The sequence below is a fragment of the Eulemur rufifrons genome, chromosome 29 (assembly GCF_041146395.1).
Source record: "Eulemur rufifrons isolate Redbay chromosome 29, OSU_ERuf_1, whole genome shotgun sequence".
Lineage (NCBI taxonomy): Eukaryota > Metazoa > Chordata > Mammalia > Primates > Lemuridae > Eulemur > Eulemur rufifrons.
The window spans coordinates 70,998,655-71,023,313 of record NC_091011.1 but is presented as its reverse complement, the minus strand read 5'-3'; the positions used below and the strand labels follow the sequence as shown (position 1 = coordinate 71,023,313).

Below are 24,659 nucleotides of genomic sequence, written 5' to 3'. Positions count from 1 at the left end.
ATCTCATTATCCTTCCAGTTGAGCAGAGCACCTCCCCATTGTTATCTGGTTACATGGATAACTAATTTCCAAACAGAATTTCCAGTTGCTCCTCACAGGACTTTAGTTTTTTTATGGTGGTGCCATTCCTAACACCATGTCTTGATCACCCCTTGCCCTGCCCGTATTTTTGGTCCTTCCCATAGGATTGGTAACTTTCTTATTAATTGGATCTCATTGATAAGCTTCTTCTATTATTGATTCCAAGATGCCAGTTTACAAATATGTTCTTATTTGGTAAGCCGATTTGCCCATTTAATTTCGCCACAACTAATACTAGGTGAGGCCTTTCATGTTGAATCCTGCTGGGCTTCTCTGCCTCTTTCTCATGCTTAAGCAAAACCTTCTTTTGTCCCTTTCAGATAGAAACCTTACGAGCTACAGGAAGCCCAAGCCAGAGGGACTGTGCACAGGCCCACACACAGCGAGTGGGGAGAGTGGCGCCCAGTGGGGTGGGGAACCTGTGGCCTTGGGGCCACGTGTGGCCTTCCAGATCCTTGAGTGTGGCCTTTTGACTGACTCCAAGTTTTACAGAACAAATTGTTCTGTGAAGTTTGGATTCAGTTGAGGGGCTGCACTAGGGGATCTGGAGGGCCACATGTGGCCTTGAGGCCGCAGGTTCCCCATGAGTGGCTGGCTGGCCACCAGGAGTATGTCATTATACTGACCACGTAGGGGTGGAAGCATCAATCAAATCAACATGCTTCAAGTTATAAACAGTAAATTATGTAAGTAGAGCCACTATTAATTTTCTGAAGAAATTTTCAAAACTAAACAGAAACTTTTCAATCAACTTTAGGCCCCATCTCTGTCAGCTTATTTTCACCCCATCCCACTTTGCTCCCCCCACCTCCCTTCCTGCACCAACTTGGATTCCTGCTGGGTTAGGGAAGGGCAGGAAAAGGGAGGAGCAGAAGATTATCGAAATGAAAATGGAAGCAGCAAAGATAAACAGAGTGAAAGGATTGAAGACACTTGTTTGTGAGGCTGATCAGAGTTGGGGTGAACTAGGAAAAAATTATCAGAAAACTTTAATATTTATTGCTTTGTTTTCTCATGAGAGGGAAAAAAAAAACATGCTACATGTTGTACTTGTTTTGCTTCAATTAAAACTAGCAGAGTGTCAATACACAGGTTGTCCAATAATCTGTAGTCTTGGGCTTTTTTTCCTAAGTGTACATTCCCCCAGACAGCCCCACCTCTTACCATGTCCTCACACAGTGTCGTTGCTTGTGATACTGTCCTGGTTCCTCAAGGCTTGGTTCAGCTTTCATCTGACTCATAAGGTACCCATGACCCCTCCACCCCATGACCTCTCCCTTCTGAAAAATCACTAGGCAGCTGCCACATGCTACTAGATGACATGCTTCTCCAAGGCAGGGAACATGTCTCATTCGCCATTAGAGCCTCTTCTCCTTACACAGAATGATAATATCTATAGAGAGCACATACTCAGATTTATTAATATTTACTCCTCCATCTATCTACCAGGCCTTTATCCATTAACACACAAATGCTACACCTCCTACCCAGGGTCCAATGGCCACTGTTCTTGTTGTGAAACATAACTGCCATGACTTTGTGTGTGGCTAACTTAGCTCCAGTGGACGGTAACTGTGGCTGTTAGCCAGCCCTCCCATAAAGGCCATAAACACATGGTAATTTGAGTCCAGCATGAGGCCTAACCCCATGCCAAAGATTACCATCACGTGGAGGGGCCGTCCAAGTCTCAAAGAGGGTTTTCAGGGTGGTGGAGTGCTCCTCTTCCAGAACAGTCCAGACTCACCCCATCTGCTGCATACTCTAGCCTTGCTGAGCTGTGGAGATGGCACAGTAATACCCACCAGGAAACGAGGAAATGAGAAAGCCTAAGTCATTAACTGTCTTATGTCTTAGTTCAGGGCCATCACAGAAAACAAGAGCTATATATATGTAAATCTTCATTATTCATCATGAATGTTCAGGGCAAAAAGAGTTTTAGTACCTTTTCATGCTCTTAAAAATGTTTCAAAGGAAGAAAATTACTTACTGCCTTCCCATGTACAATGCAAAAGATTCAAAGCCCCTTCCACCCTCTTCCAGTGTGCAAGATGAAAGAAGGCATATGCTATTGCTTCACTGTCTCCTCTCTTCAGGATGTGTTCTGGGGGTAGGATTAAGCTTTTCATTTCTAGTAGGTACTGAAATAAAAAAGGCAGGAGACAGATGTGTTAATACATAGTAATTTGGAATTCAATATTGAAAATAGAGAGGTTGATTTCCCTAAAGCCATCATTTATAAGCATTTCATCAAACCTGCAACCTCATTACTACATTTGAAGGCAATTACTAAAACATTCAGCAATCCAAAGTTTGCTGACAGATGGTTAGCCTTGTACTCATTTCCTTCAATGAAGATCAGAGGCTTTCAGGCTAAGATACCCTAATCAAAGAAATATCTTTAGACTGAAACAGCATAAAGGAAAATGTAGAAGACACAATAATTTGGTATAATTTTGGAACCAGAATGAAAATATATAAAACGGACACATGAAGGTTAAGAAGTTACGTGGCTAAACCCACTGCACCAGCAGACTTGAGATTGAGTAGCACTGCCCGTTATTTCCTTCTATACAGATCTATCAAGGAGAAGGAGCTTATCCTGTGAAAGGAGCCACCCACAGCTGCTCAGATGCTAGCGGGAGGAAGGGTGGCAGCCGGAGCATAGGGAGACTCTAGGGAGGGAGGTGGGGGGCAGTACAGACCCAAACTGTGGTGTTCTTTTAGATCCTTTTCCAAGGACTTGGGGGAGGTGGTACTCAGCTTATGTCTCTTCATTCCTATCTTCTATTAATACAAAGGAGGTGGGAGTACAAGGCAAGAATGGATATTCTTCCTGGGGGCTGAGAAAATACTATATTTCCATTTTTATTCTTTCTACAGAATAGAAAGGGAGGCAAATTTAGAAGGGTATTTTATATTTGCAAATGTTAATGTCTCTTTACTGGCTTGCATTATCCCTGTGCTCCACTCCTCATTATCTCCCCTCCCTGATCTATCCCCAACACACATACACACACACACACACACACACACACACACACTACCACCATTTACCACTATCACCAAAGAAGACCATAACAACAGTCCAAACATCTCTTTTAAGATGGAGATTAGCAGACTAGGGAGGGATGTGTTTAATTAAGATGGGATGAACACAGCAAAGTGCTATTAGAAGAGATGTTCCAAAATTTTAATGTCAGAAATAATTGCCTGTGGATTTTTCTGTCTGCGGAAAATTATGAAAGAGGGTGAAGGGTGAAAGAATCCTGATATACACAATGGAGAACATGACACAACCATCAATGTTTCATTATCATCTAGCTGAGGATTTATACCCCTTGGCCATCACCCAGTTGCCTTTTCGCCCCCTCCCCTGCTGGCACACTGCATACAGCCCAGTAGGAGCTGGGAGGACACATTTGGGCATCTTGGCTCAGCAACTGAAACTGTACTCACTTTGGGTCTGATATTTGAAGAAACGTCCAAGCCTCTGGCCTCAAAGCAGAAAGACTAGGGAATTGAGAGAGCGACACCCAGAGAATAACACAACAGTGATACGGTCGTCACATTTGGGGGGTAGGTAGGATAGAAAGCCCTCCTCGATTGAAAGACCTCAATAGAAGAACCTCTTTCCAGGCTAGTCGATGAAAGGTGTTTATCATTTTGCTGGGAACTCCTCAAGTATGAGTTCCAAAAGAACTTTTTGGTCACTTGTGTTTTTGGGTACTACAAACTACTGCTTTCCTCCTACACCTTGTATTAAAACAGTGTAGGACAAAAATCTTCTGGGAAAAGTAACAAAGAGAATTACCTGGCAATCCAACTAGCATTATGTTCATAATGAATATCAACCATGATATAAATATAAAAGGTGGATGTTACGTTCAGAGATACCTGGTTATCCTCTCATGATTTTGTTACCTTAATAGAAGCCATTATAATGTACACTGCTACTGCCAGTGATGGTCTTAAAAGACCTTGAGGCTATGAATCATGAGAAAGATGCATAACTTGTAAAGTGCTGTGAACTGTCTTGTTTCAGAGTAATTTAGAGAAGGAGGATCATTTGATTACCCTTAATAATCATCAAGAAAATAAAGACGGGAAATTTCTTGCCTAATGAGAGCCCTAGAATAAGATTTTGATCTGAGTTTCTAATAATTATTCTTAGCCACCCTGCCTGTCAAATAGCCAACTTTTTGAAGGATCATGCTGTATAAACTTTGAAACAAACTAAATATGAAAATAACTGACTCATGTGTTCCAGGTACACAGAAATCTCTTTAAGGTCCCTGAGAATCAGATGGTGACCAAAAGAAAAGTATAAACTACCATTCCTTTTATTTCTATGATTAGGAAAGGCTTGCAAAATCATTTCATTAAGCATCTATGAAAGAACTCTTCTCTTGGCTTAAAGAACCTTTAGGAATAGGGGCAACTGAGAAGAAGTGGGCCTGGTAGTTACTCACATTTGTGAGTAGAACAAAAGTAGAGGAGGTAGGGGAGAGGAAACTTGGCAATGGGTGGTGGCATTCAGAAAATTACTGCCAAGGGGGTACTATAGATCTGTGCTGTCCATGTTCAATACAGTAGCTCCTACCACACATGGCTATTTAAACTTAAATTAATTAAAACCAAACAAAATTAAAACACAGTTCCTCAGTCTCATTAGCCATTTTCAAGCCCTCAGGAGCTGCATGTGGCTAATATTTACTGTACTGGATAATACAGCGGACATTTCCATTATTACAGAAAGTTCTTTTGGACAGTCAGTGTAGTCACTGATCGCCATAAACAATGGTTTCTAATCTTCAAATAACTGGCTAATTTTTAACATGAAAAAATTTGGCCAGGTGCTGTGGCTCATGTCTGTAATCCTAGCTCTTTGGGAGGCTGAGGCCAGGAGTTCAAGAGTAGCCTGAGCAACACAGCGAGATCCCATCTCTTCAAAAAATAGAAAAATTAGCTGGGCATGGTGGTTCATGCCAGTAGTCCCAGGTACTTGGAAGGCTGAGGCAGGAGGATCTCTCGATCCTAGGAGTTTGAGGTTGCAGTGAGCGCTTCAGCCTGGGCAACAGAGTGAGATCCTGTCTAAAAAAAAAAAAAAAAAAAAAAATTCACATATTGGCCACCAGGGCATCCACATAGATTTGAAAAACAGCAGTACAGGTGTGTGAGACAGATGGCTTACTCAGTCTGTGGGCTGAATGGGATGCACATGGGTTTAAGGACATTGTCACCAGTCCCAAACGTAGGCCATGAGGTAATGCTCCATTTCTCCTCTACGTTCTCTCTAATCTCTGTGTATGTGTACTTTTCACATACACCCTCGCATTAGTTATCCACGTGTTTTTCTTCTCAGCCAAATCGTAAGACCCTCAAGAGCATGAATCTTGTCATCTCCATCTTAATTTCCCCTCGTGCATCCCTCATAGAGCCTTGTACGTTAAGGTAATATTAAAAAAATTGAATTAAATTGAAATCTTACTTCCCAAGAAGTCTCTCAAAATGAATACCCATGGCCTAATCAGCTTCACCGAAGCAACTCACCAAGGAAACTTAACTCTGCCTTCATCTTATCTATTTTATGGCAGAAATAGGTTATGCCTATAAAGTAGCTTTATACTCCTTTATAGTTCCAAACAAAATGTTAGCCCTAACCAAATGATGAAGGCTAATAACAACAATGTGTTATGTTTTTGGCCAGGCTTAAAATGGCTGGCAAGATCAGTTCTCAACATGTGCAACATTTAAATTAGAAAGGCATGGAACAACATTTCACATCTTGCTTGTCATGAGAAAAATAAATGAAAGAGGGCAGATCCCTATCCACAAGTATGCAGAAATCAATTAGAATAACTATAGCTTGCAAATCAGAGAACAGGCTCTGGCTGTCCATAATAATGACTTGGTTTCTACTAGCTAAGCCAGCATTCTCCACTGTCTTGCCCACCATCCTGCCTCTAACTTCCTTCCCAGATTCTCAAATCACACTGATCTTCAAGTATAGTGCTTCTAACGGTTTCGGAAGCAACTTTTCAAACTCTATTTGTGTCATAATCTAGTTCCTTATGCCCAATACAGGAGCATATAAAGTCAGGTCACACATAGAGGAACAAAGGGTTGTGGGCTTTGGGTGTGAGTAGCACCTATTCCTGGAGGTATCTCAGCAGAGGCTGACTCACCTGTCAGGAAGACCACAGAAGAGATTTGGCCTGTCAGAGGCTACTCCAGGTAACTGCTAAAGTCTCTTTTGTTAAGATATTAAAATTCTATAATAATTTGAGTGAAATGATCCCAAAGTTATCCTTCACATAGATATTAATGCCAAAGAACTAATTCATAACCCTCCTTTTTGGAATTTTCAATACCAACAATAGTATAAGTCATATGAAAATCATTTGCAAAAGTTGGAAATAGATCACTTTGGGTAGTATAGACATTTTAACAATGTTGATTCTGCTGACCCATAAGCATGGTATGGTTTTCCACCTGTTTACGTCCTCTGCTATTTCCTTCCTCAGTGTTTCATAGTTCTCCCTGTAGAGGTCTTTTACCTCCTTAGTTAAATATATTCATAGGTACTTTATTTTCTTTGTTGCCACAGCAAAAGCAATCCTATGCAAAAAGAACAAAATGGGAGGCATCAATTTACCAGACTTCAAGGCTATGGTAACTAAAACACCATGGTACTGGCACAAGAACAGAGAAATAGACCAATGGAACAGAACTGAGAACCCAGATATAAAACCATCCTCATATAGCCATCTAATCTTTGACAAAGCAGACAAAAACATACACTGGGGAAAAAAATCCTTATTCAATAAATGGTGCTGGGAAAACTGGATAGCCACATGTAGAAGACTGAAACAGGATTCACACCTTTCACCTCTCACAAAAATCAACTCATAGAGGATAACAGACTTAAACCTAAGATGTGAAACTATAAGAATTCTAGAGGAAAACATTGGAAATACTCTTCTAGATATTGGCCTAGGCAAAGAATTTATGAAGAAGACCCCAAAGACAATCACAGCAACAACAAAAGTGAATAAATGGGATCTGATCAAATTAAAAAGCTTCTGCACAGACAAAGAAACTATCACGAGAGCAGACAGCCTACAGAATAGGAGAAAATATTTGCATGCTACACATCCGATAAAAGACTGATAACTAGAATCTATTTAGAACTCAGCAAAATCTGCAAGAAAAAATCAAACAACTCTATCCAAAAGTGGGCAAAGGACACGAACAGAAACTTTTCAAAAGAAGACAGAATAATGGCCAAGAAACATGAAAAAATGCTCAACATCTCTAATCATCAGGGAAATGCAAATCAAAACCACAATGAGATATCACTTATCTGCAGTGAGAATGGCCTTTATCAAAAAGTCCCAAAACAATAAATGTTGGCATGCATGTGGAGAGATAGGAACACTCATACACTGCTGGTGGGACTGCAAACTAGTGCAACCTCTATGGAAAGCAATATGGAGATACCTTAAAGAGACACAAGTACATCTACCATTCGATCCAGCAATCCCATTACTGGGCATCTACCCAAAAGAACAAAAGACATTCTATAAAAAAGACATCTGCACTAGAATGTTTATAGCAGCACAATTCACAGTTGCAAAGATGTGGAAACAACCCAAGTGCCTATCAATACATGAGAGGATTAATAAAATGTGGTATATGTTTACCATGGAGTTCTACTCAGCTATAAGAAACAATGGTGATCTAGCACCTCTTGTATTATCCTGGATAGAGCTGGAACCCATTCTACTAAGTGAGGTATCCCAAGAATGGAAAAATAAGCACCCCATGTACTCATCATCAAATTGGTTTTAACTGATCAATACCTAAGTGCACATATAGGAATAACATTCATCAGGGGTTGGGCAGATGGGAGGGGGGAGGAAGGGATGGGTGTATACACACATAATGAGTGCGATACACACTGGGGGATGGACATGCTTGAAGCTCTGACTCACAGGGAGAGGGAGGGAAAGGACAATATACGTAACCTAAACATTTGTACTCCCATAATATGCTGAAATAAAAAAAAAAGTTAGAAATAAACAAAATGTGAGAGAACAGGTTAATTAAATTATAACACATTTAGATGATGGCTATCAAATTGTTCCCAAAAACTGGGTAGTAGAAGAATATATATTAGCATGGGAAAATGTTCATGATATATTGTTAAATGAAAAAAAATGTACCATAACAATATATGCAGATTATTACTTTGACAATAAATATGTTTACCGAGGCATTACAAAACATTGGAAGGTCACAGAATGAATGCTCATGGTGGCTAAATATTTGATTTACCAGAGATTAATTTATTTTGTGCTCTTTCTGTGCTTTCTAAGTTTTCTGTAATAAACATTTTAATTTCTCCCTATATGTATGTATGTGTATGTGTATGTAATACAAAACTATTTTCTATGCTTGCATCAAAAACACAAAAAAGCAAACTACCACACAAAAGATATCCAGAGATAGCAATTTTTTGCATGTCTACAATGCTTTGGTGCAACTGGCTCTGATAAAAGGGCCTAAGACCAGAAATGACATTTTTAAAACATCAATAAAGAGTTCAGAGAATAAAACCAGTGCTATTTGGAAGAGATGCTACATATTCTGAGTTTCAGTGTTGTTTACTCCCTGGACTCAGGAAGATGCACAGCAGTACCTGCAAGTAACCATGGCTCGCTCAGACCATGATGTGATAGAGGCTGCAGTGCACACCTCCAGGATTCCCTGCCTCAGCCCCTCTCATCTGCCATCTGCCACTTTCAACTACTTACTCGAATCCTGGCTCTACTATTTTGCTGTAAGACCTTGGACATGCTATTTAATTTCTTTGAACCTCAGTTTGCTCAACTGTAAAGCTGGAACAATAAAAACACAAGTTTTGCTGGTTTTAATTTTTGAAGATTAAATAACATACACAAAACATTCACATAGTATCTGTAACGTAAGTGTTTACTGAATAGCAGCTATTTTTGCTAACAAATAAAATGAAATGTTCACATTACTACAGAGGTAACTGGGGTTTTGTGTGTGTGTGTGTGCTACAAAAAGTGAGTTCTGTTTCTAGGTAAAATACTTTAGCAATTTTATCATAGTAGCATATCAGCTGAAGAGATATGGCTACCAAAGTCCACCATTCAACCAAGATGGAAGCAAGCATAGAGCAAAGCTGAAATGACACATTAAACCTGGCGATCTGTAGCTCTACTCAAGGGTCTTCTTCACAAGGTACCTGCTTCTTCCTGGTCCACTTATCTATTCATGAGTTACTTTGCTTCATTCAAAAAATATGCGAGCACCCACAGTATATACCAACAGTACAGAGGAGCAGCCACCGCTTACCCAAGAACATGGATGTGGAAAGATCCACAATTTACCTCAAGGGCATAGACATGAATCAGGCCAGATCCCTGCCTTGACGATCCATAATCTTTGTAGGAATACAGGAGGAAGAGAGAGAAGGTCAGAGGGAGGGAGAGAAAAAGAGAGAGAACATACAGACAAAGAAAAAAATTCAACATGATGAGTACCTTAGTAAGAGGTGCATACTTAGCACTAAGGAGAAAATGGGGAGCACTGTGTCTGACAAGGCTTCACAGATAAAGGAAAATGAGAGTCAATCTTACTAAATAAACAAGAGTTTACACTGGAAAAATGGGGAAGGGGGGATTCCAGAGCGGCATCAAAGGGCAAAGCATACCAAAAGCATCAAAGCAAACCAACAGCATCAAAGGGCATGATTTGTTTACGTGGTGGAGCTGGAGTACTAACGTAATAGCAATTGCCAACACTGATTATGCATTAACACAGGCCGAGCATTATTTCAGCTACTCCTTACACCTGGTCTGTGAGGGAGCTAATATTATTTAATATTATGTCTATTTCACAGATGAGAAAATGAAGGCTTTAGGACGTTAAGTATTATGACTTGCCCAGGGTTGCCCAAGTTGCATGTGGCAGAGCATGCACTTGAACTCAGGCTTTCTGCTCCTCTCCAAGGGATGAAGCAGGAACAGCGGGTTGTAAGAGGCCTTCCATGACATGCTCCCGATGGTGCCTTTTACCTGGAGTTACTCTGTGGTTTTCAAACTTTTAGACACAGAATACATTTAGCCCTTGAACAACAAGGGTTTCAATAGTGCAGGTCCACTTATAGGTGGATTTTTGCCAAATGTGGATTGAAAATACAGTATTTGTGGGATGGGAAACCCGCAGAAGGCTGACTTTTCATATACTTGTGTTCTGCCAGGAGAGTTGGGCGTCCTGGAACCAGTCCCCTGCAGATACGGAGGGACAACTGTAATTTGTTCAGAGGAAAAAAAGAAACCTAAAAGATACATGAAATTGATGAAAAAACACAACTGTGGAGGAACCTGAGGGAGGGACCCAAGAGAGGTCTGAGGACTCCTCACGGTCCTAGGAAGATGGTTTGAATGCCCCAGCGGTAGGTAATTGGGAAGTGAGCTGGCGCAGTTTGTGGCTTTAAGAGAAATGATGAAGTCATATGTAGGACCATCAGACAGGGAAGAGATGGAAGTTAGCGAGGTCTTAAAAAGAGAGCTCCTGTGATAGTCTAGGTGAGGGGAGATAAAATTGGGGGGTGGAGGGGAAACTTCCCCAGGACTTGGTGCCTGACTAAATCTAAGACTGAAAAAAGGAACCAAGGGTGACTGAATTTTTTAACTTAGGAAACTAGAGCAATGTGAGCTCCTTAACTAGGATAAGGACCTCAGAGGAGGAAGATGCTTAGCAATGGGAAGGCAAAAAAAAAAACAAAAACAACAACAACAAAAAAAACCCCGCAAACAAAACAGTTTGTAGTGTCTGCAGAACACCCTGGAGAGATGTCCTGAAGGCAGCTGCATGTGCAGGTCTGGAGCTCGAGAGAGAAGCTGGAGACAGACGTGGGTGTTCTGGGCCACAGGGGGAGGCTGAGCAGCGGCAGCACATGAGATCTCCCAGGGGAGCTTTGAGCAAGAAAGAAGACAGCAGTGAATGAAGCTCCCAAGAGAACCAATATGAAGGAGTGGGCAGGACTGGAAAGGAGTAGGAGAAGAATGCTCAGAGATATAGGAGTGACACAGAGAGGTGTCATGGAGCAGAGATGGCATCAAGGTATTAAAAGTGGTTGGTCAACGGGACCAAATGCTATGGAGGGATGAAATAGGGTAAAGTTTGAGAAGAGGCTAAAGGATCTGGTAGCCTAGGTGGGAATGATCTTGGTGGAGGTAACCTTGGCAGGGGTGGCCTTGGCAGGGGTGACCGTGGTGGGAGTGATCTTGGTGGAGGTGACCTTGGTGGGGGTGACTTTGGTGGGGGTGGCCTTGGTGGAGCAGCTCCAGTGCTTTTTGTTAAGGAGAGACTTATTAGAAACTTTCTATTGCTGAGAAATGTGGCTAAAAACTGGTTTCTGTTTATTTTCCTCTGGGTCATATTTCCACAATACATTCTCCCTACTCTAATCCAAAAAAGCTTTGGAACAAAATATGACTCAATACAAAGAAACTTATATTGAAATAATATTTCTGAAATGTGCCATTGATATACAGTATTATAGACAGTCTGCCAGGGTATTTTGAATTTCTGCTTCCACGCTTCAAGCATTTTTAAATGCTAAAACCCACTACACATTTTGTTTCCTAAATTGGATTAAAAAGCAATTTTATACTCTGTCAATCAGTTTTACCAAGATATAAAGAGAGGATTGCTCTAGTGTTTCATGAAATAAAATTTCCATCACTATAACAACGTCCTGTGGATATTCCATTAGCATATACAATTACCAGGATGTTTTTCTCCACAAGCCTCTTGAAATCCCCATGAAATTAGAGTTTCTAGATTAACATTAGTTGACCTTTTTTTTTAGAAAAAGTATATTTTTAATGGGAATGCGTTTCTGTCGTAACATTCTTCATTCTTTCCTCTTTATTTTCTCATGACTTTCCACACTCCTAGACTTAGAATTTAAAAAGCAAATATCTGTTAGGCGAGGTCCTCACCTCAATATTCCAACAAGCCCAGGCTGCCCTGTTGGTGGAATGAGTTTCAGGAGTGTGGCCGCCCTCAGCTCCCGCAGGGACGCCTCCTGCACACTCTGCTGCCCCCTGTGGGCCCAGTGAGAAGAGCACACGGTTCAATAGTTCTGGGATTTGGGGCAAGCTTATGACAAAACCTACCCCCATCCCCCACCCATTGATATTGATGATTTGTCTCCCCCAACAGCTTTACATACAACACCCAGGCATCCCAAGGAGCTGGCACTGGTTCCCATGGCCCCTCCTAGCTGCTCAGAGTGGGTGTGAGGCCTCCTGTTCTATGGGTGGGACCTCAGCTGCTTGGGACTTTCCAGTGAGGGTGGGTCACAGGCATCTGTTATTATCTAAACTGTATGCAGCGGTGCCTTGGGATTGTCCGGCCAGACTTTTCATCCCAGTTTCAACCAGGGCAGTTCTACTTTTACTTGTTTATTTATTAAGGTTTCATATGGAACTGCATTAGAAAGGGAAAAATGTTTATTGCTTACAAAAAATCAAAAGTTGTTTTTGTTTTCATAAAAGCAAAAGCTAAGCTACCGTGAGTGGTTTAAGCACAAGCTGGCCCCGCGTGGACTATGCCTGGTGGTGACGAGGACCCGTGACTTGGACCCTCCTTGGTGATACTGACCAGAGCAGACTTCCTATCAGCCAAGGCTCAGTTTTGGGAAGCACCATGACCAAGGCTTTCAGAGTTGAGAGGTTTGGGCATTCCGTACAGAGGCCACTCCCACAGTGCTGCACACTTGGAGAATGTTTGTAACAGCAAAGCACAGGGTCCGGCTTCCAGGAGTTACAGAGCACCCGGGTTACCTCTCCCCCAGCTCCAGTGTGAGCTGGCTGCCTCCTTCTATGGGGTCTGGCAGCACTCTGCCTGTCTTCTCAATGACTAGGCCTCCTTCTGAGCATGGATCATGTTGGGACCACTGTCCCAGTGCCTGCCACAAAACTGGCGGTCAATAAGTGCTAGCCGAATGCACTGTTGGGAGGGAAAAGAGGACCCTGCTGTGGAATTGTGCACCTTTGGAGAATACGGAAGCTGATGGGAGCAGCAGGAAGATTATCCCCTCCATGGTGAAGGGAAGCTGGGCCATGTCTCCCAGTTACTCGGTTGGAGCAGAGTGATACTGGGTAAGTGAAAGGAGTTCAACTATGTTGTGGTTGACAGGAGACCTAGCAGGGTATGTAGCTTCCAGCTGAGGGAGGAACATGAAGAATTCCTCTTTTGAGGGCATGAGAGCCCTTCCACCTCTGACAATGAGGACAGAAACCAGGCCAGAGAGGGCAGGGGCAGGGAGGAGAGGGGAGATGGGCAACCCAGGCTGTGAAACTCCAAACTTGTCAGTCCAAACCAATCTGAAAAAAACATCTGATGACTTTCAAGTGGGCCCCTACCTCATCTGTGACTCTGGGCACCTGGATCCCCTGACCACACAGCCTGCACTAGGGGAGGTTTCCCTGCCTCCTCTCTCTCCTCTTGCCCTGGGGGTGGGTAGTGGAGCATCACTCCAGCAACGCCTGAGAATAAAATAAATAACTGCTTGTTTTTTATAGGCTGAAGAAGAAAAGCTTGGGAAAGAGTGAAAACTTAATAGAATCTGGAGCTAACAATATTCTACCTTATTAGTCGTGGTAAAGAAATGCAAATTAAAAGAACAAAATTCCATTTGTACTCAATAAATTCATAAATGTTTGTTTTTTTCCTTGTTTCTTTTTTAAACAAACCATTCAGTGATGGTAAGGGAATGATGAAATGGTGAAGAAGTTACCTGCTGATGGCAGTGTAAACTGCTACAGTCTTTTCTGGTAAGCAATTTGGCAATAAATATCAAAAGCCTTAAAGTGCTTCCACATGTGACTCAGTAATTCCCATTCTATAAATCTACCCTAAGGAAATAATCCTAACGACTAAAAAATGTTTATGCCCAAAGAGGTTCACCACAGAAGTTGACCAGTAGTGTCAACCTGATGTCTACAATAGAAGACTCAAGAAGTAGATCATTCTCTTCAACAAAAGGTGGTGGGAAAACTGGATATCCACATGTAAAAGAATGTAACTGGACCCTTATCTTACACCATACACAGAAATCAACTCAAAATGCACTAAAGACTTAAATATAAGACCTGAAACTATAAAACTCCTAGAAGAAAGCACAGGGGAAAAGCTTCGTGACACTGGTGTTGGCAATGATTTCTTGGGTATGACACCAAAAGCACAAACAACAAAAGCAAGTAGACAAGTGGGCCTATATCAAACTGAAAAGCTTCCATGTAGCAATGAAAACAACTAACAGAATGAAATGGCAACCTATCGAATAGGAGAAAATATTTGCAAATCATATATATGTAAAGGGTTAACATGGAAAAACATAAGGAACTCTTACAACTCAATAGCAAAAAAACCCAAAAAACAATAAACAAAAAAAAAGCCAAACCCCAATAGCCTGATTAAAAAATGGCAAAGGACTTACATAGACATTTCTCCAAAGAAGACATATAAATAGCCAACCAGTACATGCATCAAAGAAATGCAAATAAAAACAACAAAAAAATTTACCTTACGCCTGTTAGGATGGCCACTATCAAGAAAATAACAAGTGTTGGCAAGTTAGTGGAAAAATTGGAACCCTGGTACACTATTAGTGGAAATATAAAATGGTACAGCCATTAAGGAAAACAGTTTGGAAGTTTCTCAAAAAATAAAAAATAGAATTATCACCATAAAGACTATACTTTCAGGTATCATTTCTATAGTCTGTTACTAGAATTATCACCATATTATCCAGCAATCTCACTTCTGGGGATTCATCCAAAAGAAGTGAAAATAGGATCTTGAAGAGATATTTGCACTACCATTTTCACTGTAGCATTATTCACAATAGCCAAGAGGTAGAAACAACTTTAATGTCCACGGACAGATAAATGGATAAAGAAAATGTGATATATACATACAATGGAATATTATTCAGCCTTAAAAAAGAAGGAAATTGTCTCATATGCTGCAACATGGATGAATCTTGAGGACACTATGCTAAATGAAAAAGCCAGCCACAGAAGGACGAACACTGCATGATTCCACTTATATGAGGTATCTAAAGTAGTCAGACCCATAGAATCAGAGTAGAATGGTGGTTGCCACAGATTAGAAAGAGTGGGAAATGGCGAGCTGCTGTTCAATAGAAATAGAGTTTCTGTCATGCAAGATGAAAAAGCTCTAGAGATCTGCTATACAACAATGTGCGTATAGTCAACAATAATGTATTGTAGACTTTAAAATTTGTTAAGGGGATAGATCTCAAGTTATGAGTTTTTAATTACACACACACACACACACACACATACACACACAAAGAAGTATCCAGTTACAGAGACTATCTTAAAAGGATGTGAAGGTATATGAATAAAAGACTTGAACTTTAACATTAAGTTAGAAGAGAACCTTTTTAAGGTCAAAGAACTCTGAAAATCTGATGATCCTCCCTAAGAAACAATAAATATACCTCCAATACCCAATCATAAAGTCCAAGTCCAGACTTAGGATAATTTTAAAAAATATTAAAGTATTACATGTAAGTACTAAAAATACATAGAAAAAAGGCTAGAAGGAAATAGTCTTAAATATAACTAGATGATAGTATTATGATTTCTTTACACTTTTCTCTAATATAAAAAATAATTTGTTTTTATAATAGGACTATAGAGAAACAAACATATCTAATACTGCCTGTAACAAATAATGGAAACTTGTCAGAAAATGAAAGTTTATATTTGGCACCCTGAAGGAGTTAATGTAACATCCTTCAAGATGAAAATGTGTCTCTTCACAGGGAGAGGCTTGCAGTGTAGATGGAGCACACTAAGAGCACATAATCATTAGTTAATTCAGATTTGTGTAATTAATATATCATTAATGTCTCTCTCCCCCCACCCCAACGTATACTGAGAAATTGCTGAGAAAGAGCAGGGTGAGTGGGGGATCATAGTTGCAGGGAAAAGGCCAAAAATCCAATAAACTATAACAATACAAAGATGAAGGTATAAAACCAAGATGAGGGTAGCCCTTCTTTTGTCCAGCATCATGAGTGAAATTTTCTTTTAAAAATGGAGAATACTCCCTTTAAATGCAAAGCTCCTATTTTAATCCCATTAAATGGAAAACATCCTCTAATGGATTAGAGACTTGTCTGCCTTGTTGAACTGTGTGCTTAGTTCTTAAAAATCATCATCATCATTAACGCCCCCAATTATCCTCAAAAAGGGGTAAACAACAAGCACATAATCAATGTACTACAGTCAGAGACCAGAGTGGAGAGAGACTAATTCTGAATAGGAGGAACAGGCTTCCTGGTGGTGACCTTTAATGGTGGTAAGGCTGAAGGATGAGTAGGATTTCCTTAGAGGAAGCAAAGAGGGGAAGGGAGGAGGATCTTTCTGGAATGATGAACAGACCCATCAGAAGGAAATGGAGAAAGTAAAAACCAGCTGGGTCAGACCATAAAAAGTCCTAAACAATCTCCCAAGGAGTTTATACTTTCTTCTGCAGGAGGTGGGGACACAGCTGCAGGAGGGGAGTGACAATTTTATTTGTAATGATGAGTCTATGTACCTGTTTCCTTCTTACTAATTTTCTGCAATCTAATAGAATTTCAGAAATTCTAGTGTTTAGCAACTAACTGGCTACTTAAGGGGCTCTCTTTCAGAATATAGACCAGTGTCCTTTCACTACTTCTATTTATTTCTCAGTCCTGTGGTGTGGTAAGGAGCAACACTTCCTACTCCTCATGTTTGCAGGGGAAGAGAGTTCCTAAGCGTAAGCCTCCTGGGATAAATAACTAATATTTATCAATGGATGGTGAAATATTACCTATGTACCTTTGCTTAATGGGATACCAGATGAAGCTAAGCTGGAAATTTATGGAAGGCAGTTCTCAGCTATCATACTTGGTATTCTTTTTCTCCCTCTGAGCAGACTACAATTAGGTAAAATAGCCTATAGATACTGAAAATTCCTGTGGTGGGCCACTGACAACTTCCTGTGATAGAGAAAAAGAAGCCATGAAAGTGTTTCAGACATCATAATATCTTGAGGAAATCTGAATTGTCTGTAAGGAACTGAATGCCCTGGGAAGCAAAGTGCCCACCATTATTGAAGGGTTCAAGCCTTGGCTGGTCTGCCCCCTGGTGGGATCTGGGAGGCAGTGGAGGGCAGTACTAATACTTAAGAGTAGATAACCCAGAATCAGTTCAGGCTCTGTTATTTATTTGCTGTGTGACCATAAGCAGGTTACTTAACCTCTCCAAACCTTCAGTGCCCTCATCTATGTAATAGGGATAATATAATAGACCTCACAATGTTGTTATGAAAAACAAATGAGAGGGCACATGCACTGCGCTTGGCACATAAACATTCAAAAGAAATCAATAAAAATAATTATCATAATATCACTATGAATAGAGAGTCAAGCTTAAGATGGGAAGGTGACCTAGATGATATTTAAGGCCCCTTCTCACACCAAGAGTTTAAGAGTTTATATCCTTCACTGATGTTTCATATTCTAGAATTAAGGCTATTTTCTCCCTGCAAAGGCACCACCAATTTGTGTGTTTGCTAAAGTACTAGCAAACAGTCCAATAAACAAGAGGCACGCGTAAAAGATGTTTAGAGCACACTGCATATAGTATACACGTACCAGAGGTTTGTGGCTAATTCTGAACAGATGGGGCCAGTGACTCACAGGGCCCTTTTTCCATGGAAATGTCAACAGACAAAGAGGATCTGGAAAGAGACTCCCCGTCAGCATAATCACCAGCGAAGCAAAATGGTGGAGAATCAGTTTACCTAGGTACCCTACCTTCTCTCAGTTTCATGATTAGAAAGAATGCAATCAAATATTTCAAATGTTTCCACTTTCAGAATAATTTTATTTATTCTGGAGTGCTAGTTGACTGTGTCAAATTCTTCCATGGCTGCCTTAAACTTTTCCTTAGGGCGTGTAAGATTCTTTGAGAGGCTCAATTAACCATTTCAGAGAATTAAATGACTACTTCAATCAAAATATCTAATCAACAAGTAGTGGACTGATTTTCTATCTTGTGCCCCAGGATTACGAGGCTGTAGTTACGATAACTGGAAAAGTTAAGATCTGGTTCCTATTAATAGATATGAGGGGCCCCTGCAAGTCAAATATCGATAATTTTAATAATTTGCAAATATATGGTGGTTTCGATGACCTTCAAATGTGCTATCTCACTTGATTATAACAGAAGATAAGACAGGGCTTATATTTTGATCTTCATTTAAAGATGAGGGGAAATTTTTGAGTTCAGAGATGCTAAACCCAAGGTCCCACAGCTGATAAATGACAGAGCCAGAACTTGAACACAAGTTTTTGCCTCAGAATCCAGGGCTCTGTTGTTCAATACTACTTCTAAAAGAGCCTTGTTTATAGTCATAGAATATCTCTATAGTTAGAAAATGGGATTCCATAAATATTAATCGATGACCTAAGTTTACTGTAATTCAGGATAATATTTTTACGATTAGTTTTAAAATTTAATCAAAGTTGAATAAACATTTTTAGCTTAGGCAAAAAAATTATATAAGGAGAGATATTTATAGCACAAATATACAATACATAAAGTCTACAAATACTACATCAGTCATTACCCACAAGAATTAATGGATAAATACATCCTTATGCAAATGGGGCACCATGTACCTCTCTTCAATTTCCTGTTAAGTGAAAAGATGACCTTGACTTGAGCAAAACCCCAGGAATGATATTAGATCACTTATCTCTGTTATTCTGGCTATCAGCAAAATAAAGTAGGTAACTCTATAAATCATTTCACACACACACATACACACACACCCCATCCTTCTGTAACACAACTTCTACAACACAAGTAAAACAGCCCTGAGTCATTTCCCCCGGTAAGTCTTCATCAGACATTTGCCAATGTTATGCTTTGTAATACCTGATGTGAACTGCAGGAAGTTTCTTAGAGGTCAAAGTGTGCTTAATAGTGAGACTGTAAGTGGCCCTCAGCCGTGTGCCTATCACACAGCAGGTACTGAAATACACGTAAGTCATAAATACATGTTCATCTCCTAAATAAAAGATTACAGAAATATCCTATGCCCTGATTTGATTCCCTTAAAATCAACTTGAGAAAAAAAAATACATGAAATACCGGGTATATATAAACTGGTCAATCATGTGGTTAACAACTAAGACAAACATTTTCTATTATGCTATATATACCTATTAAAATAATACTCACGAATCAAAATACTTCATACTTTGAGGTTTTCTCTATTATTTTCTTGCCAATACTATCATTTATTTATAGAGACATGGACTATCACATTAGTCAACATTTTTTTTATTAATTTTATTCACAACAATGTTTATTTCTTAAGTTTGGTCAATGTCAGAGCATAACTGGTGTGAAATTCCTATTGAATGCATCAATACTCTTGGGATCTCCACATTTTGCCAGTTTCAGACTTCCTGACCTGGCCTGCCTAAGCATGGTCTACCCATTTACCCTTACTGTGTGAAGTCTGAAAATCAGCTCTAAAGCCTCTTGAGTGTAGCTTTTGCTTAAAATGAGGCTAATGCCCACAGACCATACAGGCCTCAACAATTGTTGGTTGCAATTCATTTTTTCATAACCAGACATATTCGAGACATGACATTGTGGTCAGTGAATGCCTTCTCTGCTATCATAACAGACTCACTTTTGGCACATGAGGATTGAATTCCACAGCTCTATGAATGGCCTCTACCGCATTCATCTCTGCTGTGCTCAGCCCCCGCCGAGATGCAGCCTCGGGAGAGAATCTGAAAAGCAGAAAGACAAACACCATCCAGTTGGGACCACTGCTTGGGCATCAACCTGAAAAGGCATCTACACATCAAGGGCCCATAAAACCACAGCGAGCCAATGGCATGAGCTCTCCAAACTTCCACTATGTGGAAGCTCTGAGTGACCCCTCAGACTGAGGCCAACAAAAACCCCAGCAGAAGCAGAAAGCATGCTTGCATCTAATCGCGGTGAGAATTAAATTCAGCTGTCGATCTCTCTGTCTAAATAGCTAATCTATATTTTCTATGAGGTACCTGCTTAGGTGGGAGGAAGGGGTAGGACTGACAAGGGCAGACAGTGTAGGAAAAAGAGAAAACTAGGTTACAGAAGAGCGCACTTGGTTAAAAACAGAACTGGGGAGAATTTTAAAGGAGGCTCCCACCCAATGTCAGTGCTGCGATGAGGGTTAAGTTGTTGCAGCTTCAGCAGCAGGCGAGCCTGCTTGGGGCCATTCCAGCAGGGGGGTGTGCATGCCCAAACTGCGGGCAAGACACCTGCCCAAGTGAATGAAAAAAACCAGACCATGCAATCTCTTTCTCACCTCACACCCAGGGCTAACTCCAGAGCTGTGCTTGGCAGGCAGACACCACAGGGGAAGCTGTGACAACCCTGGCCCTGCCCTCCCAAGCTGGAGTCGCTGTGTAGGGAGAAAAGATGTTGCAGTAGGTACTGGCGATCTACAGGATAAAAAAGAATGAAAGAAAATTACTTCGGTCTTGAAGTGCACACACACTTAACAGCAAACCTGTCTGACACAGCAGAGACTGTTTTCCTGTTCTCTGCTTTTCAATGCTACAGTGGGATTGTATCGGGGAAGTGTAAATGTTTATGAACTCAAAAACAGTTAAGCCATCTATGCTCTTTCACCTGCCAGTCATCCTTGGATGTTTTTGAAAATTCTGTATGTCATAGTCACCTGCCTGAATAAAATGGGCAAATGTCCCATGGAGATGGCAACTCAAAGTAAACAGACCCTGGGTGGGGAGCTGATTTGGCATCTACGAGGCAAAGAGAATGTGCGATGACCATCCCCTCTGCCACATTCCATGTCTGCAGGACTACTGTCCAGTCATGGACTGCTGAAGGAAGAGGATTATGCAAAAATTGAATAGAAGGATGGCATTCTATGTAAGTCCCAAGCAGGCCTTTTAGTATCTACTGTCTGACAGGAAAAAAAAAGTCACCTCAGAGGCATGGAATTTCATAGAAATCCCTCTTTAGGGACCCATACACCCTTACAATACCTGGGGATACACATTCCCTCCTTCTAGTAGTGAAAGAAAAGATCAGCAGGTTTTGGAAAATGCATGCTCATAAGCAGGAGTCTCATAGACTAAGAGAAACTTCCAGAGAAAGCCCTCAGAGGCAACACATCTCTTTAAGTACAGTCAGGCATTTAGTATCACACAAGTTATTATTCACTTACTTGTCAGAGACAGCTCTTGCTTTGAGCAAGGCAGCTGTGTAGCATATTGTTGCTGACTTTGGTAAGCTTATGTCTGTTAAAGAAAAAGAAAGGAGGAACTCTTGTAAGTTTGCAGCAACAAAGAACAAAAATTTTCAAGACACTTGCATTTTAAATATGTAAGTCCAATAAAACATAAATTAACACACACATTTCACAAGAACTTCAGCTATTCCTTACTGTATCTAGCTAGGTTATATGCAGAACTAATGGTAATTCATATTTTTGTAAATAATTCTTGTTTAAAATCCACCAGGCTGACTCTTCAGCAATCATTTTCTATTTTAAAGTAAAATAGAATTTTCATATGTTGAGTTTATTTAAAGCAGAGTATAGCTATAAATATATAAATTTATATATTACATGAATACCCTTCATATGAAAGACAAAGTGGACCTCTTTGTCACTTACCAAAATTTCTCAATAGGTATGTGAAATCCTAATGTGAAGAAAAATTATCTAGATTTTTTTAAAAAACCCATGGCTAAATAAATAATTCTTTAGTGGTAAGATTTAAACTAAAGTTCCTTTTATTAAATTTTCAGAAGTTCACATTCAGTTTTTAACAGTGTTTGTTAAAAATGTAAAAGATTTCCATTCCCCAAATGGCATGTCCATTGTATTTGCTATCTTTTTATGTTGGTAAGTTATTTTACTCTCACTGTTTAACAAAAATAAAAAATAGTGAAATATTTCTGCATAACTTATTTATTTAGATATTTTCAATGTTTTTCTTTTAATTCTGTGAAAACATTACATCTATTTGGTAATGGCAATTTGGCTCTAAGGAGCGATGAATCACTCTAAAGAAACTGACCCTAAATTTCCCTTCTCATAGAGTATCTTGTTGTTCAAATAAAGTTTTTGGTTGGTTTACAATTTTCATTTTTTAAAATGATGCTTATTTTTCTGCAGAGTACTTTGGCAATATAAATCAAAAGCTTTTACATTTTGTCTACCTAGCAATTCCACTTCTAAGACTTTACCCTAAGGAGACAGTCATGAATATGGACGAAAATTGTTCACCACAACATTATTTCTTCTAATGATGGAAAACTAGAAATTAGCCCAATGTCCAATCATAGAAGATTGGTTAAGATGCTGTACATTAACAGGGTGCAATCCCATGCAGTAATTAAATTATGTGGTGGAACTGAATGATCTGGGGGAAATGTATTGTGCATAATCAATAAGTAAAATAAGTTTATAAAACATATGACTTAATATTCATTTTTATAAGCATTTATATACACAGATAAAAAGACTAGGACAATATATTCCAAGTACAGGAGTACACCCCCCCCCCATTTGCAGTTTCACTTTCTGCAGTTTCAGTTACCCATGATCAACCATGGTCTGAAAATATTAAATGGAAAATTCCAGAAATCATTTATAAATTTTAAATGGCGTGCTATTCTGAGTATTGTGGCATGACGTGAATCGTGCCTGGGGTGTGAATCATCCCCTTTGTCTAGCATCTCCACGCTGTAGACTCTACCCACCCATTAGTCACTTAATAGCCATCTCGGTTATCAGACTGTCGTGACATTATAGTGCCTGTGTTCAAGTCACCCTTATTTTACTTCATAATGGCCTCAAAGTGCAAAAGCAGAGATGCTGGCAATTCATATATGCCACAATGAAGCCATAAAGTGTTTCCTTTAAATGAAGAGGTGAAAGTTTTCAACTTAGTAAGGAAAGGGAAAAAATCGTACACTGACGTTGCTAAGATCTACGGTAAGAACGAATCTACTAGTGATACTGCGAACAAGGAAAAAGAAATTTGTGCTAGTTTTGCTGCTGCACATCAAACTGCAAAAGTTATGGCCACAGTGTGTGTGATAAGTGGAATGAGAAGGTGGCACATTCACATAACTTTTATTAATTATGTTGTTATTATATAATTGTTCTATTAGTTGTTGTTAATCTCATACTATTCTTAACTTACAAATTAAAGTTTATCATAGGTATGTAAGTATAGAAAAAAACAGGGCTCTTAGAATGTATCCTGAGGATATGGGGGAAATACTGTATCAAGAGTGTTTGCTTCTGGGTGGCAGGATTATAGGTATTCTTTTCTACTGTTTATCTGTATTTTCAAAGTTTCTTATGATATACATGTAATAAGTGAATTTTTAAAAGATGATGATGCTAGAGGGAAGAATTCTGTTCTATAAATTATCTGAAGCAAGTTCACAGGCAATACAGACACAGACTGAAAAGGCAGACAAAGGTAGAATTTATCATATAAAGTGTTGTTAGCCTGCACATCTATCAGATATACTTACATGCCCTGTGAAAGTTAGTGTGTTCCATCTGCAGAGTGCCTGCCACAGGACAGTCACCTCTTTAACCATATTTTAATCTAACAACTGCCTAAAATCTAAAGTAGAGGCAGGAGCTGGTGTTTTGGTTCACTTTTAAGACAAAACACAAACGCTATCTTAAGGAGAAAGCTAATTACTATAGGCTGCTTACCCCATGAGCACTACTTCGTTCACTTGCCCACCCTCGGGCCCTCAAAAAGGGCTGAGGCTTGGTTATTGTTGCCTATTATAATTTTTATACTTAATATTTTGACATAATTATGGGCTTATAGGAATTTGTAAAACGAGTACATAGAGTCCTGTGGATTCCCCCAATGGTGGCATCTTATATAACGGGAGTATAAAAACAAAAACAAAGAAATTGACATTGCTTCAGTACTATTAAGTAAACTACAGACCTTATTCATTTTTTGCCATTTTTACATGCATTCAAGTGTGCATGTCTATGTAATTTTATCCCATATCTGCATTCATGTAGCCACCACAACCATCAAGAAACACAACTATTTCATTACTGCTAAGGAACTCCCTTGTGTCACCCCTTTATATTTGTACCCTCCCTGTCCTTCCTCATACATGTCCCCTGGTGACTACTAATCTGTTTTCTATAGTTTCATCTGCCTACTATGATTTTAAGCTTTTATCACTAAGGAATTGGATAAAATGATAAGATGAATGAAGTGGCCATCAGTAGTGACGAAAATGATAGTATCAGAAGTTTTGAGCAGAGAATAACAAGTCATCTGCTTTCCAATACTGCCTGTATTTATTCAGAAATTTTATTTTGAGGAAGCGACTCAAAATCATTTTTAGTCTGATTTTGTAAGAGCAAACTTTCAC

General features: G+C 39.8%; 1 protein-coding gene and 1 pseudogene across 11 annotated transcripts in view; one reads left to right on the top strand and one right to left on the bottom strand.

Annotated features, from left to right (window-relative positions):
- Positions 1 to 24,659, bottom strand: part of ST7 (suppression of tumorigenicity 7) — a 235,273-nt gene that overhangs the window by 17,581 nt on the left and 193,033 nt on the right. For 9 of the 11 annotated variants that reach the window (XM_069462489.1, XM_069462492.1, XM_069462497.1 and 6 more), the window contains 3 exons: positions 21,454 to 21,526; positions 19,900 to 20,002; positions 2,069 to 2,219 (listed from right to left, as the gene is read on the bottom strand). In XM_069462489.1, the coding sequence (XP_069318590.1) occupies positions 2,069 to 2,219; positions 19,900 to 20,002; positions 21,454 to 21,526 (327 nt within the window). Of the gene's footprint in view, positions 1 to 2,068; positions 2,220 to 19,899; positions 20,003 to 20,568; positions 20,705 to 21,453; positions 21,527 to 24,659 lie in introns of all 11 variants that reach the window. The other 2 variants (XR_011231791.1, XM_069462490.1) reach the window with 2 other exon arrangements.
- LOC138377636 (small nucleolar RNA U3) lies at positions 14,879 to 14,974 on the top strand (annotated as a pseudogene).